The sequence below is a fragment of the Ictidomys tridecemlineatus genome, chromosome 5, assembly GCF_052094955.1.
Source record: "Ictidomys tridecemlineatus isolate mIctTri1 chromosome 5, mIctTri1.hap1, whole genome shotgun sequence".
NCBI classification, from domain to species: Eukaryota; Metazoa; Chordata; class Mammalia; order Rodentia; family Sciuridae; genus Ictidomys; species Ictidomys tridecemlineatus.
This window is the reverse complement of record NC_135481.1, coordinates 132312016-132335510: the sequence shown is the minus strand read 5'-3', so window position 1 is coordinate 132335510 and position 23495 is coordinate 132312016. Positions and strand designations below refer to the sequence as shown.

General features: G+C 45.1%; 1 protein-coding gene across 3 annotated transcripts in view; it reads right to left on the bottom strand.

Moving 5' to 3' along the window:
* Positions 1-1078: 1078 nt before the first annotated feature.
* The window catches only part of Il16 (interleukin 16), a 121123-nt gene continuing 98706 nt past the window's right edge, over positions 1079-23495 (bottom strand). The window contains exons 11-19 of one of the 3 annotated variants that reach the window (XM_040274556.2): positions 20484-20571; positions 17947-18428; positions 14333-14483; positions 11019-12108; positions 9720-9888; positions 8311-8412; positions 4817-5075; positions 4462-4587; positions 1079-1563 (exon numbers count right to left, since the gene is read on the bottom strand). In XM_040274556.2, the coding sequence (XP_040130490.1) occupies positions 1370-1563; positions 4462-4587; positions 4817-5075; positions 8311-8412; positions 9720-9888; positions 11019-12108; positions 14333-14483; positions 17947-18428; positions 20484-20571 (2661 nt within the window). In that variant the 3' untranslated portion in view covers positions 1079-1369. Of the gene's footprint in view, positions 1564-4461; positions 4588-4816; positions 5076-8310; positions 8413-9719; positions 9889-11018; positions 12109-14332; positions 14484-17946; positions 18429-20483; positions 20572-23495 lie in introns of those variants that run through there. The other 2 variants (XM_005320207.5, XM_040274558.2) reach the window with 2 other exon arrangements.

The window sequence follows — 23495 nt, the reverse complement described above, 5'->3', positions numbered from 1 at the left end:
CTTGTCAGGCCTTCCCCCACACATTCAGTGTGTAGGAGCAGAAGCTCAGGAGGAGCTGGTATTCTGGACTAGACCTGGTCAAAGTATGCTGGGTGATGCTAATTCAAAGTTTCATTGTCTTGTCTTGAGTTTGGCAATCAGGTGCTCAGCGATGACCAAAGGTAACACCCATTGGTCGGGTATTCAGAGGTATTTTCCCAAACTTACAGAAATTTTGGCCTCAAAAATCTAAGAGCCTATTATTTATCTCTCCCAAACCACTGGAGGACTCAAATCTCTCTCTGATCACTTCACAGCTGGGCAAGTTACTTACTATCCCTGAGTCTCAGTGCCCTCATCAATAGAGTGGCACAGAACCCCATGCTGTACAAGGTGCTGTGATTACTAAACACCATTTCATATCAAACACAGTGCTTGGCATATGATAGGAAGGTGGTAGCCATTTTTATCTTATGCTTACATACATGGTGGTACATCCTGTTGGTGCACCTCTCCACACCATGAGTTTCACCTTTGCTCTGCTCACTGGCTCTATCACCTGACACCTTCCTTGACTAGGATCACTTATTCAAAAACAAATGTTTTGTGTGAAAGACTTTATTTTCCAAATGTGGCCTTGGCCATATTTTCATATCCTATAAATCTGGGTGGATGTGTGCCAGCTCTGACAGATTACAGGGAAAGCAATGCTATGGGACTCCTGAAATGAGGGCATAAAAAAGATGCTGCTTCTACCTGGCTCTTGCACTCCCGGGATGCTCACCCAGAGAGTTCAGAAGCTGTGTTATAAGGAAGCCCATGCCACAGGCGTTGGCCACCTGTAGATGTTCAGGCCAAAGCCCATCTGCATCCCCAGGCAGACAACTCCCAGATGTATTATGAAATGATCCTTCACACGGTCAAAGACTTCCAGCCTTTGAGTTGCTGCAGTTGATGCCAAGTGGGAGTAGGGAGAGGTGAGCTCTCTGGCCAAGGCCTGCCCACACTTCAGAATCATGATAAAAACAAATGTTGCTATTATGGGGCAGGTTGTCACAGTTATAATACTCATAAGATTTTGCACAGCAGGACATGGGTATCGGATCAAATTGTAATATATCCATTTTATTATGGCACCACAACATTATCATTAAACTTCATATATATACAGTATACAGTTTGTATCAGCCACCCCAGCGTGACTCTGCCTTATTTTGATGACAGTCCTCTTGCTGGATTGTTTTCCAGAAGGTCTGGACCTGAGCAGCAATACCCAGGAAGCACACCTGTGCTTTCCCTGATCTGGGTGGGGTGGGCAGCAGAGACCCTGAGAATCAGCAGTTATGGGAGCTGTGTGCTCATGGCTTTGGCTTCAGAGTTGGTGCCCTGTCTAGGGGTCTCCAGTGGCTGTGGTCCCCTTGGACTGCAGGCTTTTCCGTTTGATAACAATAGTGACAGGTCCATCAGGCAGTGCCTTGATGACATTCCAGGCTTCAAACCGTGTGAGACCCTGCATAGCAGTGCCAGCCAGATGCAAGATTTCATCTCCTGGCTGGACCATCTCACTTTGTTCTGCAGCTGCCCCTGAAACAAGGGAGAAGAACATTATAATGGGCTCGACTGGTGATAGGACAAAACGAGAAGTTACTTCTACCTGTGATCTCCAAGGAGCCAGGAAAGCTGAGAAGAGAATGAGACACCCATTTCTTGGAAGTTTGGTGGTGGTTCCAAAATGAGGAAATATTATAAAATGGTGGCTCAGCACTTAGACACCAGGCTCCAGCTCTCTGTGACCTTTAGAAAACTGCAGCCCTTGCTATTCCCAGAGGAAGGAGATTCCAGGCAGCGCCAAGCCAGAGCCCGGTTAGTGAGACTTCTACAGTTCACAGAAGACTCTAGGGTGCTAAGTCCTCCTCGATGCCTCCCTTGAACACTGAGCCAATATCCCACCCCCTTGCTTTTGGTCTCCCTTTCTTATGAGAACAGTACTGGGCGGTACAGGAACAGAGCTGGTGAGATTTTCATGAGGCAGTCTTCATGGGCTTTTGGCTCTGAGCAGCATGTAGAAGGCCTCTGTGCCCATGTAAGAAAGACATAATTCTGTATGGTACCCACTCTTCAAAAGCTGCATGTGGAAACATGACTTTTTATACAGTTTATAAATTTCCCAGTTGACACCATGACCTTCACAAATAATGAAAAAGAATACAAAATAATAAAATAGCTAAATTATTTTGGTTAATTGTTATGATGGGCATTGTGCTAATGGTTTGCATTGGTGACAGTAATCCTATGAGGCATATGCCTTTACTATTCCCTTTTTATAGGTGAAGAAACCAAAGACTAAAGTGCTTCTTTCAGAGCTTCAAAACTGCTAAAGTGGTTGAACCTGCATTGAAGCCCAGAACTTCTGGCTCCAGCATCCACATCCCTTAGTACCTTGCAGCTGGTTAGTTATCCCCATAGGAGAAAATGGGCCCAGGATGGTGAATTGACTTGCTCAAGCTCATCCTACTCTAAGGAGAAGAATTAGCATTGGAACCAAGTTCATGGGTCCAAGTCTTTTGACTCTGTTGACTTTGGACCCCATGCTAATTCCAAATTGACCTTTGAAAAAGTTCAAATTATCTTTCTCAGAATTGGAATTAACATGGATTCTGGGGGAATCATCATATACACCTCAGCCTACCCTCTGGGTTTTCATAGCTGCCACAGAGATTCCTCTAATAAAACCAGTTGGCCACAGGGATCCATGTAGGACAGAGAGCAGAGTTGGGAGGCCCTTAGGGACCCAGTTCTAAGAGCTCTCAGACACATACCTGTACCTCTTTGCCTCTTTTATTTTATTTTTTTTTCCTTTGGATAAGAAGAAGTGGTCACCCAGCAACTCAGAGGCAGAGCTGGAACTAACTCCCAGACCTTTCCTGTGTTCAGGTCTCACAACATCTTGCCCTGTGGTGCATAGGCTTCCAGTTGAAGAGTAGCAAAGAATTCAGGGAAGATTTATATAGCAGCTTTAGGTCATTCATGATTTTCACAGGAAAACCCAAACCCAGTGACACCCACGTCAAATACTCTTGCACCCCCACCCTTTGGCTTCCCCACCCTGACTGTAAGCCAGCAGAGAGCACCGTCCCTGCAGGGGCATCCCTTTGTGGAAAGCCAATGCTGGGGCTGGAGACAGAGGCCAAGGCTACAGGAATGTATGGGATATTTAGTCCTCCCCAATCTATGGTGAAGAAAATATCAAAATTGTAAGTAAAAGTGGGAACTGATGAGTTAGGACTAGGGTAAGGCCAGTAAGGTCAAGTGGAGCAGGTTCAAAGCCAGACTTTGATTGTATTTTGATCAACATGAATTTTTAAAAATTATTTTGATTTTAAAAATATTTATATATTGCACTGAAGGCTGGGGATATAGCTCAATGACAGAGCACTTGTCTAGCATGCTCAGGGCCCTAGGTTTAATTCCCAAAGATTGCAAAATTAATTAATTAATTGAAATTTTGCATTGAGCTGGGTTTGGTGATATAGAAGGCGGAGGCAAAAAGGATCATAACTTTAAGGCCAACCTCAGCAACTTAGGGAGACCCTGTCTCAAAAATAAAAAGGGCTGAGAGTATAGCTCAGTGACACAGGGTGTCTGGGTTCAATCCCCAATACCCCAGGAAGAAAGAAAGGAAAGAAGGGAGGGAGGGAGGCAGGGAGGAAGGAAGGAAGAAAGGAAGGACTGAAATTGTATTGATCTTGATTACTGTGTATTTTGGTGCCCCATTAAATTTTGAACCTCAGGCCAGGGTTTCATCTGCCTCAGTCTAGTCTTGGCTCTGCTAAGTTGAACCAAGCCCAGGGCTCAGTTGCAAGAGGACTTTTATGGTTTAGATTTGGTATCCCCCAAAAACACACAGGTGAGACAAAGCAAAAAGATTTGGAGAAGAAGTTATTGGGTTATAACCTTAACCTAATCAGTGATCAATCTGCAATGGGATTACTGAGTGGCAACTTGAGGCAGATGGGGTGTGGCTGGAGGAAGTGGTTCATTAATGGTGTGATTATGGGGTATATATTTTGTATCTGGAGAGTGGAGTCTCTTTCTCCCTCGCTTCCTGATCATCATGTGAGCCACTTCCCTTCCGCCATACTCTTCTGCCATATTGTTCTGTCTCACCTTGAGCCCTGAGGAATGGAGTCAGCTGTTTATGGACTGAGACATAAAACGGTGAGCCCTCAAATAAACTTTTCCTCCTTTAAAATTGTTCTGGTCTGATCTTTTAGTCACAGCTGTGAGAAAGTTGACTAAAACAAGGACCTAGTAAAACAGAGGGGTTAAGGGGCTATCTGAGCAAAGGGGTAAAGGTTGAAAGGCAGAACTGAGCCCTAAATGGATCTGCATGCCTCTCAAGAGGAAATGGGGTTATGGGAAACCAATGTCACCAGAAAGTGCCCATGAAACTGGAGAGCATTCAAAAAGCCTATACCACACCTTTGAAAATCCTGTTGATGGTGAGAGGTTTGTCTCCATGCAGGGAGCCCTTCCCTCCTTCCAGGCTGAAGCCCAACCCTGCAGAGGTCTTCTCCAGTGTCACCGTGCAGACTGTTGCCTCTGCTGCTGAGGAAGATGCAGGGACTTGTTAGAGGCTGCTCTACTCCCAAGCTGTGGATGACCCGCTGGTGTTGTGTTCACACACTCGTGAACACAAGAGACACATCTCCACAAGATACTAGGCAGGTCACATGTGGTTGGGGCCACAAATTGCTAAGCATCCCCACCTAGACTGGCCCCAAGTGGCCAGAGGCAATATGGTCCATAAAGCTTCCACTGAGTGGGGAGAACTTACTGGATTCTACAGAAATGTCACTGGCTGCAGAAGCTGAGGCTGCAGAGTCAGTGGAGGAGTTCAAATCCAGGGTGGCCTCCAGAGTTGACCTCCTTGTGACAATCACAGCTTGCCTTGGGTCCCGAGCTTGGCGGAGGATGGCCAGAGCATCATTGTGGGTGGCCCCTTTGAGGGACTTTCCATTGATGGAAAGAACCTCATTGCCCTTCTGAATGGTCCCTTCCTGGGAGGCCAACCCGTTTGGAAACACTCTGTGAACCTGAGTAAATGAAAGGAAATCAGGAAGTCAGATCCATATTGATAGAGGATCTGAACTTGTCAGGCAGTCAACTCTATAGGGATTTTTGATGCCAAAGAAAACCAACACTAATTGTGTCCTAGATCAGAGCTACTGGCACAGGGGCTAGCTTCCCTTTGTCCTCTACCCATAGCAGAGATCACCTGCAATAACGTCCTGGTGAGCCTTCAGAATTCTTCTCAGAACCATGCCGAGGACCACATCACTACAATCTTCATGGACATTCCCGGGGAAATCTTCTGCCTTACCTGTCCTAGATCAGCATTTCCCAAACTACTTCCCTTGAATTCTGATTATATGGCATGTTAATAGGTGATGAGTAAGAAAGGGTTTCTAAGATCAAAGAAACTTGAAAAATACTGAATTAAGCAAAAAATTTAAAAAAAAACTCTGAAAATGTCTATTTCTCTAAAGGCATTAGAAACACTACAATGCAAATTTGCATAGATCTCTAAGAACAGGCACTATGATATGGTGATTGCCCAAAGTGTTCCAACAAAAAACCCTTTCTCCATAGAGAAATGCTCTCTCTGGTCCCATCTTCTGCAGGATATATTTGATATACACCATCGTAAGCAGTCTAGACATTAGTCACTTCTTGATCACTTTTAGCAAAAATATGCAGGATTAAAACAAAATGTCTTTGCCTTGCCCTCTTTAATGATGTAAATTATAATTAAAAGGATTGATGGGCACTCACTTAAAGGGGCTTCAGATTGTTTTACTTTTTTATGATGTGAACAAGCACTTTAGTCTCTGAAGTGGTTTTGGTGTTAGAAAATTCTATTATGTGGTCAGATAATGCCAGAATTCGTAGGCTGTGAGCCCCCAGCATGAAGCAGAACTTCTGCTGTGAGGTTCCTCCTCTATAAAACAACTATTCAACCCAAGATGTGGGAAGATTAATTTAGACAAGAGGTCACTGAGATGGTGAGCACACTGAGGTCACTGGGCATGGTGCTTGGTCACGCATGGTCTCATACTTGGTTCTCTTTTTACAAATCTATAAATGAAGAGAACTGTTAAATGCAGAAGGAGAAAGAGGAAATTTTGCTCACATGCTCACTCAGCGTGCTGAATTTGAGTGCTCAGGAGTGGCTGGTCAAATGGAGTGAAGAGAAATTGCTACTAAAGGACAGAGAAAAAGATCCAAAGTGCTATTCCCACGGGCAGGCTCTATTCAAACACAAGAGAGCCTTCTCTATAAATTGAAAGGGAACTAACTACAGAATCAGGAACCTGTATATAGTGTTCAGCCAAGTGCTTAATAACAGAAATAGGTACTTTTTAGTTTTATGTGCTTTTTTGTGGTAAAGAACTTATAAATAAATCAAAGAAGTCACTGCTCACTCAGGACCAACTGAAGTAACAAATAAATGTACTACATCACCATTACAAGGGGATATGGTGTGTTTAAAGGTGGCCGGTGCTATGGACTGGAAGATTTATTGCAGCTGGGCAAAGACATTCAAATGAGCCCACCACCATCCACATACCCTGAGACAACACAGCTGTGAGATGACAACTATATACGCTCAGCTTTAGAGAGACACAGCAGCTATGTCATTGCCTGTTCCATGAAGATAGGAGGATCAGAAATCATCTGGGTCAAGCACACTTGGTCTGGAGCAGTGGGCTGATCAGATTGCCCACACCAGAATCATGGGGTCCACTGATGTGTTGCTCTCTCAGCACCATCCAAGCTTTAGCAGTTCCTCTGTGAACAGGGGCTGGACCATGGGATCTGAAGTCCTGGGATGTGCACTGCCATTTACATGCATGAACAGTAACTGTTCTTTCCTCCAGCTGTGGCCCGTTGTGCTCAACTAACCATCAGATTGGCTTCTCAGCTGCCTAAGTGAACAGCCTCACCCTCTGAGTGGGCAAAAGCAGGAAAGCCACTATTTTTACAGGGCTCTGCCTTTTGTTCCTTCCTATGAGGTGATCTGTGTTGTACCTCAGGCCAGGTCTTCAATCCTGACTGTACAGCCTTCTAAAAAGGCGCCTGTGCTCATAAACTGAGAAACTGATGTGACTCCATTTTTGAAAAAATAGATAACAGCAGCTTCTACCTCAAAGCCTGTCCAAGGAAGGGGGCGTGACCCTTGTCCTTGGAAAAAACCACAGAGCACTCTTAGGCACATATCCACCCTGCTGAATTGTTTGTCTGCAGATAACAGGAGAGATCTGCAGCGCCAGGTGTCCCTGACTCAGTTAGGCTAGGTGAGGACCCATAGCAACCCCCTAGCAACCACCAATCAGCATGGGACAGGGAGAATACCTGGGATGCCAGATGACCCCCCAGTAGTCTGGGTGGTTGATAACATGTTAGGAAACCATGTAGTTCATCACATACACCCCTTGTGGATTAAACCACTATATCCCCCTCTTACACCAATCACTCCTACCCAACTTGTTCCTGCCAGTGAATGTGCTAATCAATGTTAAGAATTGTTGTTTGACTTTCCCATGGTGTGAAATGATTTGCTGTGTGATGTTGTGATGCATAGAGTATCCCCCACAAAACTATAAGTCCTCACTGAACTAAGGGCCCGGCTCCCTCCTCGGGACCTCTGCTTCGGAAACGGTTGTGAGTCCAGGCTCAAGCTTGCAACAAAGACTCTTGTGTGATTTCATCGGATTCGGCTCCTGGTGGTCTATTGGGATTCCACGAATCTGGCATTACAAAACGACTCTTATCTAAATCTTAGTGATTACTAGGACTATATTTCCAAAGGAAGAGACATGACATTGAATAAAATGTAGTTTCAGTTTTTAAAATGTCCTCTGGAACCTTAAAAAAATGTAGGCAATAGAGCTTCAATCCTGCAAAATTCTGATTCAGATGTTCTGGTATGAAAATCATAAACACACACACATTTTTGAAGCTCCACAAGTGATTCAGTTTCATTTGGGTACATTGAAGTTGTTTTGGGTACCCAGAGACCTTCTTTATTAAAGTGAGGATTAGGATGAGCGTTAAATATGAAGTCCCACACAAGTAATCTGTCTGTGGTTCTTGAAAAGGAGGGTCCTGTTGGCTCTCCTTTAAGATCCTGTCCTAACTGCCTGCCCAGTGACCTGGTGTCATGCATTCCTCTGTTCCCCAGCACAGGGCCCCAACCTGGCAAGTTTGCTCCTCCCCCAGAGACATCCCCTCAGGCTCTGAAACGCCCCCCATCTTTGGCCCACTTACCGTAATCACCTTGTTTTCTAGATCTGCTCCTCCTGCCAAGCTGAAGCCAAGGCCAACGCCTTCCTCCTTGTGTAAGATGGTGACGTGGATGCTGTCTAATTGCTGCAAATGAAAACACATCAATGCCTCAGGGCAGCAGCATGAACAATTCAATAAATGCTTTAACATCAGACTGATTTATTTTATCAAGCTCAGCTGGGCCAGGCTCCAAGTTCTGTCACTTCCTCAAACCTCACTTTCAGTTTCATCATCTATAGAGAAGATTGTACTTTCAGAGGAAGTTTAGAAGTAGAAAAAAGATGTATGTAAAGCAGCAAGCACAATTCTTTTCCTCTTTTCCTTGCCCCATCTGTACCCGCACTAATACATACTGGGCTAGCTGCTATGGAGTTAGCTAAAATCCCAGCATGATAGATAATGAAGCTCTACCATGTCTCATAGGACAAGGACTTTGGGTCAGAAAGCCCAAGATTCAGTACTGTTTTGCAGAAGCTGGTTGCTCCCTCTTTCTCCCTTCTCCTGTGTGGGACACAGTAGCAACAGTCTGGGGGCCCAGGTGACCTCTCTCTCTAGAATACATGCATATCCAGACATGTACACAAATGCAGGTACACACACAGCATTTCCCAGACTGGACATGGGCTCCCACAGAGCCAGGACAACCTCCCTGTATAGACCAAAGCCAGCAACCCCTATTCTGGTCTAGAATTGCAGTCTTAAGCTCCGGCTCCTACAGAGGCCAGCAGGTCACTTAAATGAGCAAAATGGGTAGATGTGAGATGAAGGAATCACAGCCAACAAATATTTATTTCCTGCTCTAAAGGGTTGGCTACTACATAGGAAGACCGACCCAATGCTACTAGATCATTCCCTTTAAAGAATAGAGTTAGAAATCCAGATATTGATTTAGGTTTTGTAATATCTAGAATTCAATAACAAAAAAATCATCATACAGATGAAATAAAATACACCTTCAGGTCCCAGAGCTCGGCAGTCACTGTTTTGCAACCTGTGCTAGGGAGTGAATTTATGTCAAAGAATTCACTTGCTCCAAGCACCATCAGAGTCCCTGACTTGCAGCTGGCTCTGTGATCCTTTGATTTGGAATCTCCAAGACCAGACATGATGAAAGGATAGTGTCCCTCACTGCTCCAGTGCCAGCCCAAATCTTCCCCCCCTGGGATGCCCTATAGGTTCTTGCCAGGTTAGAATACAAACCCTAACCCTCCCAATAGCACCTTAGGTGGGACTGCTCTTTGTATTTTATGCACTTTTGCAACTAGGAGCTGACTTCTCTAGCTTCAAGACCCAGGGAACTTCATGAGCTGCTTCCCCTTTGTCCAAACTGTGGTAACCAAACAACCCACAATAACCTCTTGCCACTATAAATACTTACAAAAGAAACCTACCTTTAATGTTGCTTCATCCAGAACTCTCACTTCCTCAATGAGTTTTTTTAATTCTTCTGAACTGAGCAGGGAGATGACTGACTGACCAGACTGAGAGGAACAATGGTCCCTGTCATCGGCTTCCTTGGGCTCAGTGAGACCTTCTGTATATTCTCTCAGCTCTGAAAGGCTGAAGAAAGAAAGAGCACAGTGCATGAATAGCAATATTATGAAGAGCTAATATTTGTTGCATAATTACTCTATTTCAGGCATGATGCTAAATACTTTGGGGCATTTTAAAATTTGATGTAGCATAAGAACAATAAATAACACAAACAAATGCAGAACTGCACTGGTTAAAGAGGGAGGACCAAGCTCCAGCTCTGAAGAAGCCCCCAAAATACTTCTGCCCAATTCACATTTCTGTGAAGCAGGTCTTCTCCTTCGCCTCTCAATTTCAGCTGAAGTGGAAACTAAGGATAAGCGTTGAAGGAACCTGCTCATGGTCAGGGAGTCAGTACCTGAACTGGGGCCAGAACCCAGGCGTCCTAACTTCCTGTCCAAGGGTCTGAGCCCAGGAGTAGAGTACAAGTGAATTCCTTTTGGGGAGCAGCAGGAACTCCCAAGGGATAATCTCTTAGCTTCATCTGAGTTAAGAATGGGACCTTTCAGATGTGTGCCTACCTTCCAAAATCATGGATAATCTGCCAGGGAGCCATTCTTGTGCTCCACTTTCTGAGGCTAGGTGTTGTGAAACCTTCTCCTTAATATGGAAGGGAGAGGTATGGCACGCACATGTGCACATGTGAGCACATGCACACAAAGAGGAACTGGAGAATGAAAAAGGCTGAATTATATCATATTCATGTACAAATATGTAACAAGGAATCCCACTATTATATTTAATTATAATGTACCAACTTAAATTTTCAAAGAAGGAGGAGGAAGAGGCAGAGGCAGAGGAGGAACAGCAGCAGAAGAGGAGGAACAATTTTAAACTAATACATCTGATAGTAAATATGAGAAATTTTTTTGAAGTGGTATAGGCCAGGAGGCTGGCACATGCATGTAATACCAGCAACTCAGGAGGTTGAGGCAGTAGGCCTGCAAGTTCAAGACCAGCCTCAACAATTGAGACCTTGTCTCAAAATAAAAAAAATAAAAGGACTAGGGATAGTGCTTAGTGAGACAGCACCCCTGGGTTCAATCTTTGGTATCATAAAAATAAAACTAAGTAGTAAATAGAACTTTAAAAGAAAGAAAAATAAGAAAGGAAAGAAAGGTGATGACAATGAGAAAAACCCCGGTGTAGACACTCACTTGAGAGAAAACCCCAGGTCTGAGGAGGCTGGCTCGGAACTATTTGTAGCTGCATCTTCACTGGACGATGACTTTGGAGATGCCCCTTCCTTGGGGACGCAGCTGGTCTGGCCACAGGAGATTGAAGATGGAAGGCACAGCAAGGACTTCATGACAGCCGAGGACACCTGGCTGCTGATGGAGTAGAGCTTACTGGTCCTTTCATCAAATGGCTTAGTCTCACAAGATTGGGTCCTGGTCAGGGGGAAGCTGCGTGCCCGCTGGCTTGGCATCTTGAGGACTGGGCCTTGAGAGTCCTTAATTTGTGTGGACAGCAGCCTCGAGAGCGGGTCAGGGTCAGGGGAGAAGGTTTTCTGATGGGGCCGCTGCCCTGGGGGAGGAGACTCCGACACACCTGCATCACTGACCTTGGAGGCGGCAGGGACACCTGAGGGCAGCTGCTCCTGCTCTGGATACCTGTGCTCCACAGAGAATGGAGCCCCTCGCCCCGAGAGGCCAGGAAGCCGTCCTCCCTCTTGCTTTGCAGGAGGTTTGGAGGCTTCCCCAGAGGAGGGCTGAAGGCTTAGTCTCTGGGCTCCTCTGTCAGGCAGTTGAGAGGAGCCAAAGGTTTCAAAGGAGCTAATTCTCTGCTTAATGGAGGAGGAGGTGGCCCTTGGGTGTGGCCCCAGGGGCTCCCTGGAAGCAGGTGTTGGCTGCAGGGATGAAGCCGGATCAGGCAGCCTTCTTGGGTCTGGAGCTCGATTCCTCAGACCTTTTAAACTCTGACGAAACCAGGCTGGCTTAGGGGCCACAGGGGGCCCTTTCTTCACAGTGCTGCTGTCCGCTGACTTGTAAACTTTGTGAGCACCATTGGCAGTGTCCAGCTTTGGTGAGGCCCCATCTGGGTGTCCCTGTGCCCCGTCTTCTTCACCCAGACTGACACTGGGCTGCAGTGGTATGTGGCCATGGTTCTCACTCATAATGGGGCTAAATAAGTTTTTGATGCAGTCAGAAATTCTGACCCAAGGGTCTTCAGCTGTGGTATCAAAGCTATAGTCCATCCGAGCCTGCCTCTTAAGCAGCGGGTGTTTAATTGGGGATGCTCGGGTCACTAGGGAGGAGAAACAAAGCCAGAGCTGGGCATTAATCTTATTATGACTTTTCTAGTTTGAAATTCTAGTTTCAAAGCTGAGCAGCAAAAGAGCTCTGGAGAAGATGAGCAGAAGTGGTGGACACCGAGATGGGCCAGCTCCAGTTGCTGTCACTTGACTGAGGTGCAGGACAGGAGAACCAGAAAGGGGAGTTAACTTCCTGGCATCCTAATGTTCCAGCATTGAAGATATTCTCAAGAAATATCTGGTCTAATCTCTGGCATTTTGCACTTGAGGACTGCAGCGTTCAAGAAGAGCAAGGGACCATCCAGTGGCAGAGCAAGGACAAGACCCCTCCCCTCCTGTCTCCTCACTCACATACCCTTTCCACTGCCCAAAGTAACTCATTTCCCAGATAACCCATTAAAGTAAAGGCCAAACTAATTTTCTTCCCTTTTGAACTTTTAGGCCAAATTGACTCCCATATTTGGTTTGGACTGCTTATGTCCAGTGTGAATGTGTACACCTTTAAGAGCTGATCACAATGTTCCAGGTAGACAAAAACTCAGTGACACTGATTCTCAACCTTGGCTACATGTTCAGATCTAAGAGTCCACCTCTAAGTTCTGAGTTAATACAGCTGGGATGCACCCTGGGTGTTGGGGACGCAATAAACCCTACTGGGGATTTCAGAGTAACACCTGCCCTGTGCCAACAGGGACCTCAGGCATGCCCTGACATGGTCAGCCCTTTGATCTAGGAGGCAGTGAGAATGGCACTGGCATCCCATCTACATGGGCACAGAAGACTTTGCCCCTGGCTGTCTTTCCCAGGGATAGGAGAAAGTTGGCCCCTGAGTTCTGATGGCAGGAAGTAAGTCGATATGTGACCCTGCCATGTCTCCCACACATGCTAGATTTCTGTGATTAAGCACATGATGCTTTGGCTGTGTGCTTCCAAGGGAGATGTTTGATGCCAGAATGCAAACCAGCTTAAGAAACACTGCCCTACCCTATCCCTTGTCTTAATGCCAGATCATAAGAGCAATAATCTATGTAGAGGGCAGAACTTTGATGATATCAAGGAGAAGCTCTGCTCAATTCGGACAATCTGGGTGGGAATGAATGACCCCAGGGCTTGGGCAAGTGAGTATAGCTCTCTTGTTCTGTTTCTGCATTTATAAATTGTTCAGCAGTTAGGGGCTCTTGTGTTGAGATGTGGCAGTCAGAGGTTCTCGAGGCAAGCTCTCTTCAAGCTGGGCAGGACTAACAGTCCCCTGGTGTGTTCCTCAATTGGGATGACTAAGGGAAGGGAGGTGGACGGGTGAAGCCTCCATGGGCTGGGCACCTGTCTGAGATGTGCTGGATCTTTCCACTCATAATGTTCCTTAACTCTCCAGGAGCCTGTCATCTGTTTTTTTTTGCAGTGTTTCTCAACCAGGCATATGGTTTATAGCCTACATGTTTATTTCTCTGTCATAACTGGCAGCTCCTTATGGCAGGAACTGGCCTGTTTCATCCTTTTCCCTATCTCTCCTCCAGCACCAAATATTGGGCCTTTGAATCCAGCACTTAGTGTGTGCTTGCTGAATTGAATCATGTATTGGGGTTCTCTGAGATCTTCCATTCCTTGTTGATGAGCCAATTGAAGCTCTCAAAGGCAAACAAGGCTATCCAGAATCACAGATAATGATGGATGATTCAGTATTTCCCAACACCAAATCCTAAGTTCTTTCTAGCAAGTCACTGAGTACTAAAGTCATGTCTTAGTACTGCTCAATGTACCACGGGGGACACAAACTTGCTATCTACCTCATGGATGTGGTGACCACCAGCAAAATGATACTTATGCTTCCCTGACACTACATTCTCAGATTTGGAAAGACTGAATGCAGTATGCTAGATGTTAGCATCCCACAGGCAGTTACTCCCATGATAGTTGAGTGAGTGTGCCTTTGGACTGCTTCCCAAGGACCCCATTCTCCTGTTGCCTTCCTGGATTGGCCTGCATTCCCACCACAATCACTACAGCATCACTGATACAATCTGGAGATTTCCTAGCCTGGACAGCACCCACTGTTCTGCTGTCCCAGAGCCCCAGACTTCTGATGGCTCATCAGCCTGAGCCACCAGACACATCAATGCAGAACACTGATCCTCAGACTAAACTCGGGCTCTTACCTTATCACTGGACCTTTCTCTACGGGGCCCTTTCACCTTCTAGAAGATTTCCATGAAAGCTTACCTGGGCTGGCTCTTCTCCTCCCTGGCTCGCCCTCTGTGGAGGTCGTGGTCGGAGGGTTGACTCCGGGTCCTGAGCAGCAGGCACCAGCACCCTGGGTTCTCCCCGCTGCGTCTTCCTGTGGAGGCAGTGGTGGCAGCAGCTCTCTGACTTCCTGTGGTGTAAACAGGAAGCAAGACTGTGTCAAAACGGTAGCCTTCAGCTGTGAGAAGGCAAGGCGCACTTTGATTAGGACAGGAGAGCGGATATTGAGACGCCTTTAATGGAAAATTCATCAGCAGCCTTGTAAAGAGAGTTCTTTCCTCCAAGGTGCCATCATGGCAAAAACAGCACTGCCTGGAGGCCCCAGACAACCCTTGACTTCCAATAACCTGGTGTCCAGAACATGGCTGTGGAAGCAGGGGTCACCAACTCCCTTCTACAGGGGAGGAGGCTGTGCCAGAGAGGTGCTTTTAGTCTCATTCTTGAAAAAAGAGTAAAATTTTACAGAGAAGCCAAATAAGAGTGTTCTGTAGAAAAAGGCCAACCCAGGAAGGCAAAGTCTCACTAAGTTGCTTAGAGCCAGAAAAAAAAAAAAAAGAATGAGAAGGCAGACATCATCAGAATGATTCTCCTTATATTGGTTGGTGGTGACCTCTGCATTGTACTGGTTCCAGAGTCATGTAACAGTGGGCCATTTGACAAGGCTCCAGGCCTCCCTACAGAGAGGAAGGAAGGAAGCAGGAGCACATGCATGCATCCTTTGGGACCATAGGTGGCCCCCCATCTGAGATGTAGTATCCACATACAAAAGAAACATTTTGGGGGAAGGAAAGTGGTACAGAAGTTACAAACGTGTTCACAAGTTATTGCATCAATGCAAGTTCCTACTGTAAAACCGAGCTTAAAGGGAGCATTTTGGAAACATCAAGTGATTAACCAATCTAAAGGAATTGTTGGGCTTCTTAAACTAGTCATCTAAAAAAGCACGGCTTGGCCATGGCATTAAACATTTAAAATATTAACCTGAAGGTCTCTAAGACTTTTATTACTCAGGATATTTTATCCCACCCCATTCCAAGTTCTGTAAAGTGACATCTCTCCATATCCATGAATTGTTGGCACTTGTATAGGCAGATATGGTTTCTAGCAAGTACAGTCATCAAAGTAGCTTTATTTATTTATTTATTTGTGGTACTGGGGATTGAACCCAGGGGTGCTTTACCACTGAGTCACATCCCCAGTCTTTTTTATTTTTTATTTTAAGACAAAGTCTCACTAAGTTGCTTAGAGCCTGAGTTGTTGAGGCTGACCTTCAACTTGTGATCGCCACCCTCAGCCTGGGATTACAAGTGGCTGGGATTATAGGCGTGCATCACCTTGCCTGGCTCATCAAAGTAGCTTGACATCTTGGAATAGACACAGATGTGTTTTGTTTGATGTTGCATCCTCTTCATGGGAGGTTTTTCAAATTAGTTTAATTTTACACAAAATATTTTTCTGACAAAAGTTTTCTGGTACAGTGCTTGGTGGATGAGGGAGGGAGAAGGAAAAGAAAGAAAAAGGTCTAGAGAGATAGAGATGGATTTAAGAAAGAAAGTAATTGTTGTTGTTGTTTTAACACATATTATAATTTGTGTTGATTTTCTAAAAAGAGAAGAATTGATGTTTTTTTGAGGAAAAGATCCTGATGATCATTTTGGTTGTGGAAGTTAAGTCCCCTTGAGTTATAGTAGAAAAGAAAGATTTGGAGGATATCCACAGGTACTTGAGAAGGGCCTTGGGACTATGAATAAAAAAGTCTACAAAGGGGAGTAAGGAAAGGAGGGATGGAAAAAGAAGTAGAAGGGAGAGGAAGGGAGGGAGGGAGAGATATTGTACACTGGAGCCACAGAATAACATCCAATGAGGAGTGACCAGGATTCGTCACGACAATTTTAAGAGGATCCAAGTCAAGTAGATTGTTTCCTGTATCCTGTTGGGCTATAGTCCTTTCTTTATTAACCCCAATACCCAGCACAAGCTTGTTGTGCATGGTGGAACAGATTACAGGAGAAGACCCGGTGGGAAAACACCGAGGGGACAGAGAAGAGCAGCTACAGAATTGTATCTGTGCTGCCGGGGACGGTGCTGCTGACGGAGGTTTCAGGAAGGTGTGGTATACTGACCAAAGATGAGGGAACCTGCTTGTGAGAAAGCTCCTTGTGTCAGCTCTTTGCCCAGAAACCCTGCCTTCTCCTCCTGCCATCTTACTTGGGGCTAATCCCTGCCCTGTATATGGTCCCACCTGAGAAGGTGGCCCATGGGCATCACCAGGGCCACTACCCTCCTTCATTGCAGGAAGAGGATAAAATCATGGCCTCTCAGCCAGTCTGTTTCCAATCTGTCCTTCTCAGGCCCAAAGGAATATGAGTTATTTGCTGAAAGGATGAACAGATCCACACTGACAACTCCATCATGTGTTGGTAGCTAGCCACATCCTCCTGCTGTCTGCAAAAGAACGCTTCCTCTTTAGCAACCCAGCCTCATTCTACCCTTCTCCACTGACTCTCTCCATCTAGACCATCCGCCTCCACCTCTACCACTAATTGGGATTCCTTATACCCTGATGTTCATCAACCCTCATTATAGCTCATTGTAGGGACCTTCTGAGGCTTCCTTCTACCTGCCCAGGGGAGCAACTACCTGGAGAAGACTTGTGGCACAGTGGTTAACAGGGACCCACTGGCAATATGAACTTGAGCAAGTTTCTCATTTCTGTCTTTACATAACTGGGACCCTCACCCTCAGGGTGTTACAAGCAAGAGCTGAGACAATATACATGAAAGTATTTAGCATACTACCTGCACATAAAAATGATTCCCGATATAGCTGCTTCCTGTCTGTCCGTTAGTCTTCCTTTAAGGAGGTGGGTGGGACTATGAGGAAGAAGGTCTCTAGGGGTATGATGGGGGAATGATCACAACAAGGAGCTCACTGTGTCTGAGACTGTGCTAGACACTTCACTTCACTGGTAACATTGAATCCTAACAGTAGCTCTTTGAGAAAGAAACACTAAATGCAATCTCAAGCGGCAGATACGGAAACCTAGGCTTAGAGAAGTTGAGATTTCTCCAAGGATCTCCACCTTGGAAGTCTAAGTTAATTGGGGGCGAAATAGAAGCCAATTTCTCATAATCACATCTATCTACTTACTTAAAAAAAAAAAAAGAGGGTAATTAACTCTTGTCCCCTTTTAGCTATTTAGGCAACTACTACTATCCTTGCAAGCAGAGCACCTGAGAATTTCTGTGCAGTGACCTCTGCCTCCCGCATCAGGGAGTGGCCCTCCTGAACATCTGCTTTTTGTCCATCACAAAGGGTGTAACCAATGACCCACACACAGGGAACTCAAATTCCACTGGGTTATGGATGGGAAGCCAAGAACCAGTGCACAGGACTGGGGCTTCCAGTTTGGGTCAGCCAAGCTTCAAACTTATCTTCGCACAGTGAGACTTCACTTGACTCCTGAGCATCAGCCTTTCACTGCTGGAGCAGGAAACTGTATTGTGCCATGGTTGCTGCTTCTGCTGATACTCAGGAATTCCTGTGTATGACATCAACCAGAGGACATTCAGCCCATCCCCAGGTCCTCTTACCTGACTGCAGCTGGGCAAGGTGTGCCCAGAAGGGCATAAGGAGCTCTCTTTCCCTTCCAGACTCTGCTGAGGCTCACTGTCACTTTTAAAGTACTTTCTGGGCGGAGGCTTGGGCTTGGAGGACGTAGGTTTTCTCACCAAGATCTCAAAGGATTTCTTCAGTCTCAGAGGTGGATGGCCATCCAAGCTCTCCGGGAGGGGCGGGCTCTCCTGGGGTGGCCTGGATGAGGCCATTGGAAGCACCCCTGACTCCCTCCCCAGGGGCAGGCTGGGGCTGTGGGTGCAGCTTTCTCGGTCAGAGGGCTGCTTCTCAGCACTGCCACTGCAGGGACTGCCCCCTGGGGACCCAGACATGTAGCTGCTGTCACTGCTGGATCGGACCATGACCTTCTGAGCCCTGCGATGTGGGGGCGCTGAGTTCTTCTCTCTCTCTTTCTCCAAGGTAGGCCGCCCGTGCCAGCTGCTCTCCAGCCTTTTGACTCCTGTAAGGGAAGCACAAGGGAACCTCCACAGCTGAGCTTTGGAAGTCAGCCATCACTCCAGCCTTGCCCTGACCTCTCCAGACAGCACGCGGGACTCCAGACGTCCACTGCTCAGCCAAGACCACCTTTGTACTTAGAGCCCAGCAGCCTCTGGTTTGGTCCCCAAAGAGCTGTATGCCTTTGGGTTGAGGAAATTCTGAACTGGTGATGGATACAAAGTTGTGCTGCTCAGATTACCTATCAAAAAGGACTCGGTATCCCTCTTGTGCGGTGACTGGTGGCAGGTGGCTTTCAAACATCTGTTCCTCCGGGAACTGCCTCAGCTTCAGAGAGCTGCCTTGCCAAGGGGGTGGCCTAGTTCCAGTGACTGATGGAGATGGGTGAGAATAGTCCTGCCATTGCTGCCAACACAGGCCCACCTTATTTTAGCTCTAGATTTCCAGGGGTTGGTCCATCTCAGCTCCTCTCTCCCTCTGCCCAACCCCACTTTCTCTCCTCCCTTCCATAGGTTTCAATCCTAGGAAACCCTACTAAAAATATCTTGCATGCTAAATTCTATCTCAGCTGATCAGCTTCCTGGGGAAACTCAGCCCACCACACTCAATTTCTCCATCTGTAAAATAGGGATGATAATTGCAAGGTTGCTAGGCTTCTTTTGAGGTTCACTATCAAAGAAAGAGAATGCAAGGAAGGCACTTTGAAACTTATATCAACAGATTACAAAATTTTTTTTCCAGCTAAAGAAGTTAGCTCAGAAAACCAGTTTCTTGCTGTGGTCCTCTCTTCCTTGCCCTTTTCAGCCCAGCTCCTCCTTCTAGTCCTCAAACGGCACCCCTGCCACCATAGTTTCCCGCACTAGAGCCACCCACACATCCTTGAGAGGCCCTTCTCTCTAGTGGTGAGCTGTCAAAGAGGCTACTTTCCTAGAATCACAGCTAAAGCAGGTAGATTGAAGCCTGGTTTCTTGCTCAAACCCCCACCCATTCTGTGAGGCTAAGAGAGCCAAGTTAGCCCCATGGGAAGGTACTTGAGGCTTTAGGAGAGAACCAACACCAGCCAAGCTCATAATTCAAATCCTTTTTTTAAGTTTTCTTTTTCTTTCTTTCTTCCTTCCTTCCTTCCTTCCTTCCTTCCTTCCTTCCTTCCTTCCTTCCTTCCTTCCTTTCCTTCTTCTTGTATACAAAGTAATGCATCCTCACTTAAGAAAAACCAGCCACAAAAAGAGTAAAAGATGGAAGAAAGTAAACACTCTCTTGTGTTCCAATCATCCAGAGATTACCATGGCTAAAACATTGGTGAATTTTTCAGGCACCTTCCCCATAGCATATATGTATCTGGGGTGGATGGAAATATTAGAACACAGTTGAAATGCAATTCTGTGTCCTGTTCTTTTCTCTCAATGTTTCTTGTACCATTTATTCCCTTTCTCAACATCAGTGCTGCACATGAATGTTCCATGATGAGCTCCCTAATGTTCAACAGCTGGGCTTGGGAGTCAGCCAGCTGGGTCACTGACCCAGATCCTCTGCACAATAGCACTATGTCTTTGGGTAAGGGAGCCCCTCAGGGCCTCACTTGTTTTCTGTAAAATGTGCACAAAATTTAGATATGAAGATTCAGTAAAATAATGCATGAATTAGCACAGTGTCTGATATTATAAGAATCCAATAAGTGCTAGATATTGTATTATTAGATATTACAGTTTCTCAAGATTTCATTATTAAAGAATAGTGGCTGCAAAATTCAATGTGTATGGGGAAACGTGTGAGAAAAGCAAACTGGCAGAACAAAACGGAAATGGTGGGGACCACAGAGAACTGGAGAGTGCCTGCCACATTTAAAATAATTCAAATTCAGATGCTTACAAAATCTTGCACTTTCCAAACAAAGCAAAAGTGTGAGCTATGTTTAGCAAGTGGAATCCTGACTTTCAATGCTTTCCTGTGCATCACGCCTTTCTGTAATGACTGTTCTTACATATTCTTATGATAGAGGGCCATACCCTGAATTTCAAAGGAGAAGATATTTTAAATCAAAGTCCACTATTTTCCTTACCTTCCAAGCTCCACTGATGCCTCTCTTTTCCAAACTTGATGTTTTCCATAGCCTGAGTCACAGCTTCTTTGAGTTGCTGCTCAGAGACCTAGAAAAAAACATTGGTCCCATTCTCAAACAGTGGAAACCCCTGCCCTAGGCTCCAAGTGCTGAACCAGCTGTGCCCCTGTATTCTAGCATCTTTCCTTCTAGTCCAATCTGCAAACAGTTGACAATCCCACTTCCAGAAATATCCTGGGGGTTAGTGATTCTCCAGAATCTCCCAGATTATGTCCAAAGTCTGCCGATAAAGGAGTTGGGTGGGCCCTCTTGTCACTCCAAACTTCTGCCCACTTCTTGCTGTTAAACTTAAAGCAAAGTCACTATTTCACAGTCTACCCCTGCAAGCAACTCCCTTCTTGGAGATGCTGTCATGACATTACTATCATCATTATCACCAACAACAACATTATCACCATCACCACCATCATCATCATCATTGTCACCACCACCATCACCACCACATCATCACCACTACTATCATAATCACCATCACCACGATCATCATTATCATCACCACCAACATCATCACCATCACCACCATCACTCTCCCCATCATCATCACCATCCCACCATAATTGTACTCTCTGTTGTTGCCTCACAGGTCACTAATCACTTTACAGTAAAGTTAAGAATATGAATTTTGGAGTCAAACAGACTTTTTTTCCATACAAGCTGAGTCTCAATTTCTTCTTCTGTAAAGTAATAACTATAATAGAACCTGCTTCACAGTATGGACAGAGATATTTAAGAAACCATTTGAAAGAAAAAGTATAGCAAACAAAAGGAAAGATAAGTTGGAGTATTTATCTAATTTTAGTATTATCTATTTTTAGTATTTTTATAAAGTAAAAATTTAAAACTTCTGAGCATCACAGACACAGATCAAGAAAATGAAAAGACAATTCACAGAATAGGAGAAATACTTGAAAATTATATATTTGATAAAGGGCTAAAATCCAGAAAATATACAAACACACACACACACACACACACACACACAAAACACACGCAATTTAACAATGGTCAAATATGATTCAATTTGAAAATGGGCAAAGAAAAAGAAACAGACACTTCTCTAAAGATCTACAAATGGCCAACAAACACCTTAAAAATGTGCTAATCATTTGGAAAATGCAAATTATAACTATGATGTATTATCACTTCATACTTATTAGGTTGGCTACTATAAAAAAAATAGAAAATAACAAGTCTTGGCAAAGATGTGGAGAAACTGGGACCTTTATACAATGTTGATGGGAATATAAAATAGTGCAGCCTCTATAGAAAACAGTATGAAGTTCCTTTAAAAACTTAAAAATAGAATTGCCACATGATCCAGCAACTCCACTTCTGGGAACATATCCAAAAGAATTAAAATCAGTGTCTCAAAGCTATATCTAAGTTCAAATCCATTGCAGAATTATCAGAGTAGTTGAAAGGTACAAGTGACCTAATTATCCATCAACAGATGAATGAATAAACACCATGTAGTACACACATAAAATGGAATCTTATTTAACCTTCAAAAAGGAAGAAAATTTTGACACAGGCTACAACATGGATGCACCTTGAAGACATCATGCTAAATGTCGTGAAAGGACAAACACTGTGTGGTTCCATTTACATGAGGAATGCAGAATTGTCAAAATCATGGAAACGAAAGTAGAAGGGTGGCTACCAAGGGAGGGGAAGTAGGGATTTCTTGTTTCTAGGGTACCGAGCTTCAGTTTTGCAAGATGAAACTTGGTGGTGATGTTTGCACAACAATATTGAATGTACTTAATGTCACTAAACTGTGCGCTTAAAATGTAAGTTTTGCATCGTGTGGATGACTTCCTCACTACCAAGGCCCTCACCTCCTGTGAGATCTTGAGTGTTTGCCCCAGGTCTCCAGCCATATCTCTCAGCTTCCCTCAACCAGGGCCACAGCATCAGCCCCACATCCTGGCCCTGTCCCACAGTTCTTCCTTCACAGTCCTCAGGCAGCAAGAGGCATCATAAACTAATTGAGACTCCTTTCTTTTCTTTTATGTCCCAAAGATTTAGGTCAATTATTTGTTTATTAAGTAAGAAGTCTGATTTTCCCTGGTATGCAGTGGTAGCTTTGGTATGCAATGGTCAAAGGGGACCAAGTTTGAACCTGCTCTATACTGTGTATGTTGATTTTCCCCATTATACCACTACCTGTCCTATTTTCACTGAGTTTGGGGATCAATTAATTAAGAGCATGGGCTTTGGTGAGTTTAAATCCTAGCTCCTCTACTTAGTAGCTCCACCATTGGGCCAGTCCCTTTTCCTTGCAGTGAGTTGGGGTGGGGGAAGCATACCAACTGCAGAGGGTGGTACAACTAAATGCAGTTGTGTGTGTCACATCTTCGACCATTGAGACTGGCACACAATAAGGATTAAATAAAAGGTGTCAGTGATCATTACCAGGTTCCCCAAAGTGATCTCACCAGGGCCATGGCTTCAACTAACTTCAACCTGAATCTCATTTACTGCCACTGTCAGCCCCAGATTTGATGTCTACTGGGCATCTCCCTCTGAACATCCCCCAGGCAACTCAACCTCAATATGTCCCGCCCTGAAGTCATTTTCTTCTCTCCCAAGCCCACTCCCCAGCCAATCGATATCATTGATTGTTCCCAAGCTTTGCCACTTGTTGCCCCCTTTACTCTAATCTCTTCCCATGTCTACTGTTCCATTCGGGCCCTCAACATCTGTGTCCACCCTCCTAAAAATTTCACACACAACCCACTTTATACTGAAAAAAAATCTGAACATGTTACATCTATAGCTATCTAGCTTCTATAGCATCTCACTACACATGGGATAAAATACAGACTCTTTGGCAATCTAATGACTTTACAAGGTAACCCTAGTGCCTCACCAGCCACCCATGGTTCTTAATCACTCATGCCTAGCACACTACGTCCCAGCCCCACCAAAACTGCCTACTATATTGTTTCC